The 11,678-nt window shown below is 29.5% G+C and overlaps 1 protein-coding gene across 1 annotated transcript; it reads right to left on the bottom strand.

Annotated features, from left to right (window-relative positions):
- On the bottom strand, window positions 1-8,805 carry LOC101215621 (beta-glucosidase 18). Its single transcript, XM_011654087.2, has 12 exons — window positions 8,584-8,805; window positions 8,444-8,510; window positions 8,271-8,329; window positions 7,951-8,026; window positions 4,836-4,910; window positions 4,356-4,443; window positions 4,023-4,275; window positions 3,677-3,789; window positions 3,325-3,577; window positions 3,035-3,137; window positions 1,087-1,195; window positions 1-490 (listed from the first exon to the last, which is right to left on the bottom strand). The coding sequence occupies exons 1-12, from the start codon at window positions 8,746-8,748 to the stop codon at window positions 289-291; spliced, it is 1,563 nt and encodes a 520-aa protein (XP_011652389.1). The 5' UTR covers window positions 8,749-8,805; the 3' UTR covers window positions 1-288.
- Between the last annotated feature and the right edge of the window lie 2,873 nt (window positions 8,806-11,678).

Here is an 11,678-nt window from a genome sequence, read left to right as displayed (position 1 = left end):
TCAGTAGCATCAAACAATTTATGGGGCATCAGATTGTCTGGAACGGCAAAGGCAGCAGGGACAAAGTCATAGATACAACAACCACAACATGCTTTAAAAAAATATTGTCAACACCAAATGAAGAACAAAAACCACATATATTATATCTTCGCACACTAACTACTAAGTATAAATAGAGTCGGAAGGACATGTAGAGAGATGAAATTTATTTCTAGTTGAGAATGGAATTATTAGAGCTAATTCAAAAGCATTCCATTCCATTATTATTATTATTATGATATGATTTATTCAGATGGATGAAAGTTGAGTAAGTTGCTGTGAATAGCCGCCAAGGAAAGAAGCAAACCAATGGGCCGAAAGTTTGGGCCTCCGTTCAAGGGTTTTCAAGTGATCCACATAGAAAAGCCCAAACCTTGTGTCATACCCACGTATCCACTCGAAGTTGTCCATTAAAGACCATATAAAATATCCTCTCACATCACCACCATTCCTATATTAAAAAACAAAAAGATGTTATTAGTGTTAATTGTATTAGCTAATGAACTAGTTTTGTTAGAGATTTGTGATTAAGGCGATGCTTAGTTGAATATATTGAGGTCAAGTGTTTTTTTAATTTTTTGAATTATCTTAATCTCATTAGATTAGTATTTAGAGACTTCTACTAAGTAGAAATTGTGCACTATTTACTATTTGGTTTAGGTTTAATATGAGATCCTAAAAAGTTCTTTCCTTGTATGATGTACTTAGCCAAAGAATGTGAAAGATGCAACTTTAGTCTCACACCAACTAACAATAGGATAAACATAGTAGAGAACATAAGACGTTGTATTTATTTTAGTATCATTGTACTTTGAAATAATTGTTATTTTGGTCGATTTATTTTATGTTTTTATTTAATTTTTTATAGATTAACACAGTAGCTCGTTTTAAAAAGTTGAAGAACTAAAATAAATGAAAAGGTAAAAATATAACTTATGAAATGAATATCTTTAAAATACCTTAAAAAATGAAAAAAATGTAATGTTTATAAATTTAATTTTCTAATAGAAAAATGGGAGTTGAACAAGTAAAGCAATATTTATTTACCTCATAGCTCTGGCCAAGGCAGCAAGGTAGCTTTTGTGGAATTTAATTCGTTTCCAGTCATTTAGAATGGTTTCAACTTTGTTACCATCACTTGGTCGCATGGAATATCCTTACAAAAAAAATAATTTTTATAAATATAACAAAACATCAAAATATTTATGGTTTGTATAAAAAAATGAAAAATGGCAAGATATTTTTATAAGTTTCAGTTTTTCCCATAAATAATGTTAACAATTTTTCACTTCATTTTCTTTGTGATTTTATTTAATAAGGAAAAAGAAAATGAATACAAAGGAAAAATAACAATATTATTAATAATATAATAATAAAATAATGTATTATTATTCACATCATTATCTTTCTAGTTTTCCCTCTTCACCTAAGAAGAATCTGAGTTAGAGAGAATTAGAGATTCGTAATCTTAGAATTTGTAACATAGCTATGTTTGTAAAGTGGCTTTGGTGCTTCCATCTTAAGCATGACTCTCTTTGCCATATGATCATTGTGAGCAAGCATGGTTTCCATCCTTTTTGAGTGGATTACGAGAGAGGTTAAAGGCACTTTTCGAAATCCTTGGAAGGATATTTCAATCGATCTCCCTACTTTTTTTTCGGTTTGTCTCTTGTCTTGTAGGGGATGGTAAGGACACTTTTTTCTAGGAGGATAGATGGGTGGAGAAGGATTCTCTTTGTTCCGTTTATCCACATACGTAACATCTTTCCTCATCCAAAAAACTATACTATCTTTAAGTTTTTGAATTTCTAATCCTACCAGGGAATCTTGTTGTAAATCTTTGCTTAGGTTGTTGGTTGATCATGCTCCCTTGAAGGAGTCAATCTTTGATGTGTTTTGGAGGATTAAGGTTCCGAAGGAAGTTAGATTCTTTATCTGGCAGTTCTTGCTTGGTCAAGTAAACAATGTTGATAGGCTTTTTAGAAGGAAGACTTCTCTTGTCGGACCTTTTTGTTGTTTGTTGTGTCAGATGACAGAGGAAGATTTTGCAAGGTCGGTGTTGTGTTCCTTCCTTCAGAAGTTCAGTGGCAGCTTTATCGGCTTTGGTACATAGCATTAGAGTGACCATTGAGGAGTTCCTTCTCCATTCGTCTTTCATTGAAAGGGGTGGTCTTTTATGGCGTGTTGGGGTGTGCGGTACTATTTGAGGTGAGAGGAATGATAGAATGTTTAGGAGTAAAGAGAGGGGATGCATAGTGAAATTTGGTTGTTGGCTAGATTTCACGTCTCTTTGGGCTTTGGTTTTGAGTTTTTTTGTAACTATTCTATTAGGCAACATTTTAATTAGTTGGTCCCCATTCCTTTAAAATGGTGGTTTTGTGGGTTGGTTTTCTTTTCTTTTTGTTGTCTGCCCTTGTATTTTTTTCATTCTTTCTCAAAGGTTGGTTGTTTTCATATAAAAAAGACAAAAAATTAAATTTAGTTAACCAATTATATATAAGATTAAAATTTTAATAACTTATTAGACCTTTTGAATATTCTTTTGAAGTTAATCACTTCACTATACTTACTCTTTTACTCCAAAAGGACACTTGTTTTAAAAGTGGTTCTAAAAAAAAAATCTAAACGTCCACAATTCAGTCATAGATGTATTGTTCGGGAAATATTTGGTAATAATTTTGAAAAAGTTTATCATTTTGAAATTTATTCATGTTTGGTCTCTATTTTTCCATTATATACTTTTTTATTTTTGTTAAAGAAATATTCGAGTGGTTAGTCTAACATTGAACATCAAAACAAAACATTTTTATGTAAATTTCTTCTTTCTGTTTTCAAAACTTGATTTAATTTTTAAAATATTGGTACAAAGTGAACAGAAAAACAAAAGAAAAAACTTATAGACGTGGAAAGTAATGTTTATAAGCTTAATTAAAAAATAAATTTAAACCAAAACAAAAAATTGAAGGCTATGAAAGGAGTCGTAATAATCGCTTACCATTTTCAGTGACAAAGATGGAGTGGTTAGGATATCTTTGTTTAATATAGTTAATGACCTTTTCCATCCCTCTGGGAACAACATAAAGTCCTGGTATTCCCATCTGCCATAACAAGAGAAATAAATAATAATACATTTTGGGTCTCCAAGTTTTAAGTCTAAATTCTATTTAGACCATCAGTTTTAAAATGTTAGATTGTAATAGATATGATCCTTTTATGTTTCTTGCCGTTGTTATTGTGCGTTAAAGAAGAGTAAGAAGCTATTTAATAAAAGAAGGTAAAGCATACCGGATCTCCAATGAGGATACCATTTCGATAGGGAGTAGTCTCAACGAAAGCATTTATAGGGCGATTAACCTCATCTGGACAAGATGAATGAAAGCAGTCCTTTGCATATTTAGTAGTGTAATGGTTGATAGAAATGAAGTCCAAGCTTCCTTTTATATATCTTTTATCTTCGTCCGAGAAGCTTGGAAGTTCACTTCCTAAAATCTCTCGCATTTCTTTAGGATAATCTCCATACACAATTGGATCGTATATCCTATTAAGCAAATTAAACATGTTTATGATTGTTTATCTTTTTAAAAATAAACTAAATACGTTTATGGATCATTTATCTTATAAAACAAATTAAACTGACCAACCAACATAAAAGGCCAAGATTCTGTCCACTGCTTGTGTGTCTGATTGTTGGTCTAACGGTTCATACATCTGTATAGATATCGTTATTCCTATTGATCCACCTTGCTTTACCTGCCGTTAAGCTTGTCAGATTATTTGTTTTTGTATAAATGTATACATAATTAGAATTAGACAGAAGGGTTATGGATATTACTAAAAGCAAGCCTAGAGATAAAACATTTGAGTTTAAAAACTAAACCAAATATAACATGAGTAGCCATAAATTTAAAAAATGTAAAGTGTATTTAGATAATGATAGTTAATTTTGTATGGGATATGAAAAAAGAGAAGAGGAATCAACTTGCTTGAAAATGGGTGCGGTAAAGGCTAACAGCCTTAGCATGGGCAAGCAATTGGTTGTGTACTACAATGAGAGGCTCCCTATCAGAGTTCCCCATTGAGCACTTTCCAAATGGTGGTGAGCAATGTGCAGGTGGAAAACTTCCCATCCTATAACCCAAAATTGCAACCATTTCTGGCTCATTTATTGTCATCCAATACTTCACTCTATCTCCAAATTCTTCAAAACAAACTTTTGCAAACTCTACAAAATCGTCCCTAAATTAAATTCATTTTGTTAGCTATACAATGTCATATATAGATGTAGGAGAAAAAGATAGGAGATCAGAGATTATTACTGCATTTGAGAACTCATCCAACTTTCATATCTTCTTTCGAGTTCCATTGGATAATCAAAATGATAAATCGTCACGAATGGCTCTATGCCTGTCATGTTCATTTTACTAAGTTAAATTATAAATTTAACTCCTTGAAAAAAATTTACGTTTGTGTCGAATAGATAATTGAAACAATTACAAAAGTTACTTTTTTCAATATATATCTCTCTACATTTTTAATTGTATATGTAGTAGGTGTTTGATTTGAAAAAAGTGTCATGAATGTTTAAGCTTTTAAGATTGTTAGAAACTAAGGGAAAAATTAAACTCAAACACACCAAAAGTAAAAATGTTATATGCTTTTAAATAAAAAAACTCAAATGAAAATTAAACTCATTGTGGTAATTTTCATATTATTTGTGTAGTTTTCTTAATATATTTAGTGTTGTTTAAAAGATTTTAGGAAATAAAATCACCGAGAAGATTAAATGAGATAATTACCTTTTAACAATAGATTATCAATAATTTTGTTGTAGAAGTTGATTCCTCCTTTGTTGACTTTACCAAACCTTCCTCCTAATAATTATTTCAAAACTTAATTATAAACATTTCCCATCAATATTCAAATAATTATCAATCAAGTTGATCAAGAAGATATTTTGACCATTATTTCAATCACATTATTTATTATCTTTAAAATGCTAAATATATTTACAAATATAACAAATATCACACAATCTATCTAAAGAAGAGGATTCTTTTCTTATTTTGCTATATTTGTAAATATTTTAGTTCATTTTGTTATATTTGAAAACAACTCTAAAAACAAACTAAAATTATAACATTGAAACATATTTCACTTAAACTTTTTTAATTAAGTGTTCAAAAGGAATACATTTACAGAAAAAGGTACAAGTATATATTATGAATTATACATATTTTTGTGCAACTTATTGATCCAATAATAATAGTTTTAATGTTAGGTGATGTGACAAGTTCTTTTTATAAACTGTTTATTTATTTATTTTTAAAACAATAATAATGAAAAACTATTTAAAAATCATCGGACAATAAAAGGGAATCAAAATACAACGAAAAGCCAAGTAATATGGCGATGCTCAAATTAACGCGATCAAAATTCATTGGAGTCCATTTTATTGAAGAATTTCAAATGTAAAAAATATAACCTTAAACAAAATTCATTTACTTTTCAATAGAATATATATAATATATATTCCAAATGATTGTTACTTGTTACCCTATATAAATGACTAAGATCATTTGTGAAAGGTACATGAAAAATACCTACTATTTACTATTCTCTAGATCACTCACAAAGCCAAAGTTGACTTGAGCGTCGAATTGCATGCAACTAGACACCACATTAGTGCTTACTTTCTTTTGTATTGCAGACAATTGGTATAAATCTTGAACCCTAAGGAACTTAGAATTTTCAAAAGAGTTTGAAAAGATGATTTTAATTGAAGTTAATATGGAAAACTAGACTTGAGAAGTGTTATTGTAAGTATGTCTTGGTAGGTGAAAAGAAGGAAGCTTATGAAAGAATGGTTTAAAAGTTAAAGGAAAGTTAAGTTGAAAAAGAAAGAAGAAATTGGCTAAGTCCACACTTTAGGTGTTTTTGGCTTGGTAGGAGGAGAAAATAACCTCTAAAGAGATTATTTAGGGATAATGGTAGGCAAGGCAACAAGCATGGTTTGTGTGGTCAAGAAGAATTAAGAAAACCTTTATGTATATAGGTGTTTCGTTAGGCGAGAAGGATGTCCTTAGAGGTTAGTGGACATTTAAACTTGGTGAGAAAGCTTGGATAGAGGATAGGTCGACATTGAGAAGAAGAGGTTTGTGGCTTTGACGAGAGAGGTTAATAAGGCTTTTCTAAGGGCTCAAGGCCTTTTGGTTGGACATTTTGAGTGAGGATTAGGTGAGATGATGAAGAAGTGGAGTTAGTGGAGTACTTCACAAGTGTCATTGCATGCATAGGTTAAATTTTGGCAAGCAGACAAGGCTTTGTCTAAATAGGTCATTTTAGATTGGAACTTCTCTCAATTTACTCATGCGTTTTTATTGAAATTAGTCCCGTAAGATCATAAATTGAGTATATTTTCTACGTTGGGGCTATTGGTTAATTGTGAAGAGAGAAATGTTGAGTTTGAGTTGAAACAAGAGATAAATGTCATTTTCAAAAAAAATCTGAGGAATGTTTACTTCAAGTAGGCTACAGAATGTAATTCGTGAATTTTCTAGCTAAAATTTTGAGGTAATAAAATTAATACATTTTTCAACAACTTTATAAAAGGAAATTTTTTTATTTGAATTATGGATTTTAAGATATTAACTCCTAAATTGAAAGTAAGGTTCTGACGAAAAAGTTGAGTTTTGGGCAGTGGAGGTGGTTGGCCGACTAGTGTGTTGTGTTAGGCGAGATGGGTGTGAAGTCTAAGCTAGAAGAGTGCTTGTTAAACTCATAGGCACACAGCCAAGGAGGCACACGGGTAACCTTGTGCGCGCAACACATTCCCCTTCCCATCCTCCACCCCCTTGTGAGATTAGCACGCGACAAGGTCTGCCCAGGTCCTACACTTGCGTGCCATCCCTTGCCGCCCACCCCCTGCACGCCCGCCATGCCAAACATTTGTTTTTGGGTTGTTTTTGATGTTTTTGGAAATTTTAAGTAGAGTTATGATATTTTTATGATAAAAATGAAATTAAATATAATTATTTTCCATTATTTCATATCAGAGGAGATCAGACAAGCTTACAAACCGAGGGTTTGAGCTACCGTTTGTGAGTGACAAAAACGATTGCCAAATAATGTTTCTAAATAAGTTTTGCATGCTATTATTTAAGAATGTTTTGAAATAATTATTGAACTATACTGATAATGGTATCTTGATTTGCAAGCATGTTTACAAAAGACATTTAATATATTTTTTTCTTTTAATTTTTCTCTCTTTTATCTCTTATGCATTCTTTCGTAATTAACTACATTTTTTAAAAAAATTCATACGTATTTCCTTTTAATTTCACACGTCTCGTACATTAATGATATTTTTTTTAAAATAATAAAATAAATTAAAATATTTACAAATTATAACAAACTTTTTGGATTCAATAAATGATAACTAGTAATAGAACTCTATTAAATTATTAATGATAATTAGAGTTTTAGCTATCAATGTTATTGATAGAAGTATATAAATGACTATCAATGTTACTGATAGAAGTATATCAATGATTATCAAATGTTTATTATTGATAGAATTTGAAATTTTGCTATAGTTTGTAAATATTTTGTCAATTTTATTATTTTTTATAATCCTTTGTTTTCATACATTTAGAATCAATTTGGAATGTGTATTTTCAATTTGAGAAATAATTATTTAGTTGAATAATTATGGTAAAGACTTATTTATTGTTGGACTCTTATAAGTTATATGCATTATTGATATATGTTTATACATAGGTATTTAAAAGAAATACGAATGACTAACTCACAATATAATATTGTACACAAAAACTTTTAAAGAAAACAAATGATTTTGGGAGGAGAAGAAAACTCATATTTTTTGTGGAAAAAGAAAATTGAGCAGGAACATACTGGGCAAAATTCGGGTCCAAGAAATGGAAAAGCGATACGCATTCAATCCCATGGAATGCATTAACTCAATATCTTCCTGCCAAATTCAAACACCAAAAATCAATCTTCAATATCATTTACTTCTATTCTGCACGTTTCTCGCATAGCTTTTAATCACTTTTATTAGTTTCCAAACCACTCCAAAATCAAATTTAATTTTATACATTTTAAACATATTTCTCTCACTGTTGAATTGATTTTTAGAGGATCGATTTTGAGAATAACAAAAATGATTTAAATCATTTGAGAATTGCTTTCAATCATGTCATAAAATAGAATACCAGAAACCGATGGTAATGATCGTCGGCCACATCTCCGGTGTCATTGTTTGTAATTTTTCCTACAAAATTGAAAAAGAAGAAAGAAAATAGAAAATGAGGAAAAATTTGAAAGAAATTGGGGAAGTGAGTTTGGAATGGGAATGAGAGAAATAAGGAAGGTGGTGGGGTTGAACCTGGAATATGAGAAAAAACATCCCAATTACTAATTCCCTTCCCATCTTCAAGATAACCTCCTTCAATCTGCAAATAATATATATTAAAACCCAGAAACAGAAAAACGAAGATGAAGAAGAAGAAATGAATAAGAGAGTGCCTGATAAGAGGAAGTGGAAGCTCCAAAGAAGAAATGCTTTGGAAAATCTGATCTTTTTATTTCTTCAAATTCATCTTCTTCACTTTCTCCATAACTGTGAGGTGAAACCAAAAGAAGCAGCAAAAAACAAAAGAAAAATGGATGCATTTTGATGCCCATTCTCATCCTACCAACTCTGGAGATGTGCTGGTCTCTTTTACTTCAATTTAGTTACCTATTTGTAATTTCAAAAGCTTATATTTTAAAAGTAAAAAACCCTACAAAATTTTATTTATATTGTATAACTTACAACTTTAGCTAATAATTGTATCCATGAAATTGTCAATTCACATCTTGTTTTTCAACCTTTTCAAAAAAAAATTTACGATCATCTTTAAAAATCATTAATTGATTTTCAAATTAGTGGGTAAACTTCTCGAAAATGTCAATTTTCAAGAAAATGAACGATATAAGAGTATTAAATGCATATATACTCGAACAAAGTTATGACTATAAAAGTTTAGATGTTTAATTGAAATAATTAATAATAAATTTACAAAGACATTTCCTCTTGAAGAGTAAATATTGATTCATTTACAAATGTTTTAAGATTTAAATTGATATTTTAACCAAAAAAAAAGAAAAGAAAAGAAAAGGGATACTTGTAAATATAACGGTTAGATTCAAAATAATTAAGTATATAGCAACGACATTTAACAAAAATTACAAATATAACAAAATATGTCAAAATCTATCAATTATAGAAGTCTATCGCTTATAGATCATGTTGCAAATATTGATTTATCACTAATAGACTATAAGAGTCTATTGATAAAAGTCTATAATGGATAAATTTTGCTATATATACATTTTTTATTAAAATTTTGCTACATACTTAATTATTATTTATAAACTTGCCCCCAATTATAATTATCCTAGTTTTAACAAACAAAAGACTTATTTACCACGATATTCTTGAGTAGTTTGGTTTAGAATTCAAATGTTAACATAAAAAAATGTCGACCATGGTCAAGTTATATTACTTTTCTTGCTATTTCTTCTATACGTTTTTTTCTCTTAACAATACATATGACAAGAGGTTTGAATTAAGATACTCACGTTGAGATTACAAACACTCACCATGTTATAGGGATGTACGAATAATCTGAGTAACCCGACAATCCGAACTACCCAACTCATATTATATGGATTGAGTTAAATTAGTTTAAAATATGAGTTGGGTTGGGTCTCAGGTTGGAGGGTTAAAAAATTCGAGTCAACCCAACTCAAGCCGAATTAATATAATATATATATATATTGTATTATTATTTATTTATTTAATAAAAATTAAACGATCATATGAGTTCCAAGAGTTTTTTTTTCTTTTTGCTTAACTTAATGCAAAACATATTTGATTTATACTTTGATCATTTCTATTTACAAACATGAAAATTTAGAAACAAAAAAAGAAAGATAATAATACCAACTTGACAACCCAATTCAACCCAACTTATATTTTATGGGTTGGGTTGGATTGAAAACTTAATTTAGATTATTCGGATTGACAACCCCAGCCAATTCGAAAATATGGGTTGCTCAACCCGTTTACATCTCTACCATGTTTCCATGTTTATATGTTAAATGGATTTTGAATAACTTTAATGTAATAAGTGCTTAATTTGAATGGCCACTACCTAACAAATTAATTTAACATCATGAATGTTGATGACAACTTTTTTTTAATTTTTTTTTTTTGAAAAGCAGTAGAGTGTGGGCTAGTCATAATAATGAAGAAACTAATCTAATGGTTGTCGTCCACTTTTAAGACCCTATAAAATAATACAATTTATAAAATAATACAATTTCCATTTTTCTCTTTTTCTTTTTTTGATGTCACATTTTACTTTACATTCCAAAAAATAGTTTTAATTATAGTTTAAAATATGGATGTACATGAAAACATATAAAAAAAATATATTTGAAAGAAACAATTGTTTACTTACTCTAAATATAGAGGAATGAGTGACAACATTCATACCACGTAGCTATATTTGTTAAGTAACAGTTAAACGAGAATTGAATCTAAAAACAACCTTATCAATGAAAACTTCAATACAACATGGAATCAACATAAAGAAGTATTTTGAAAAGTATAATCAAGTTAAAAGATATATTTCTAATTTGATGATTTGAATTACTCCAGAACAGATTTGATCAATACTACAAAATTGCAAAACATTTAAAAAAAACACAACTAAACAGATCTTAGCACTTCAAACCTATATATAAAAAAGAAATATTTTTTCATTCACCGGCATAATTAGTCCTCAAATGAGACCAAAGAGCCCTTTTTATAGCCTTTGAACCCTAAACCAAGTTGGGCAAAAAGAAAAGAGGAAAAACCAAAAGGCAACTTTATGGAGGACACCTATAGTAAAAAAATAACATGTAAGGATGTTATTTGTGGACATCCATTACTTCCCTAATAAAAAGAATATTGAAGTAAAAATAACAAAACTGAAAAAGAATATACAACTAATAACATTTTATAACATGAGAAGTTTGTAAGGTGTATTTTTCGGCTTGAGTTCTATTAATTGAAGGGGTAGTTCATTGAATGCAAATTGGGATGCCATTAATGCACTTCTCAACTTTAGAAGTTCAACTTCACATAACATGTAAGGATGGGCTCTAACATCTTCAAAAACCTCCTTTTTGGTGGAATTAGGATTAAGTAAAAGATATATATAAGGGTCTTTCAAAAAATAGAATAAAGCGGCAAAATATTTGCACCATATACAACAATTTTGAAAACGGAAAAAGTAAACATGCCTATAATAGAAAATTCCAAAAATATTTTCAATTAATTAATTGGCATCCGACACATGTAATATATTTGGAAAACCATCGTTTAATATTTGGAAAAGAATCGTTTAGGATTTGATCGTTGAGATTTGGATGATCAAATCTAAATCGAAACAAATTTTTAAGAGTTTCTTTTTTGTATACACAATTGTTTGGATTGATCATTTAAATTTGGATGGTCAAATCTCAACGTTTTCTTTAAAAGATTTTTTGGAGAACGATAGTTTATATTTGGTACACTATTGTTTAGA

The sequence above is a fragment of the Cucumis sativus genome, chromosome 3 (genome assembly GCF_000004075.3).
Source record: "Cucumis sativus cultivar 9930 chromosome 3, Cucumber_9930_V3, whole genome shotgun sequence".
Taxonomy (NCBI): domain Eukaryota; kingdom Viridiplantae; phylum Streptophyta; class Magnoliopsida; order Cucurbitales; family Cucurbitaceae; genus Cucumis; species Cucumis sativus.
The sequence above is the reverse complement of the archived record's forward strand: the minus strand, read 5'-3'. Positions and strand labels throughout refer to the sequence as shown.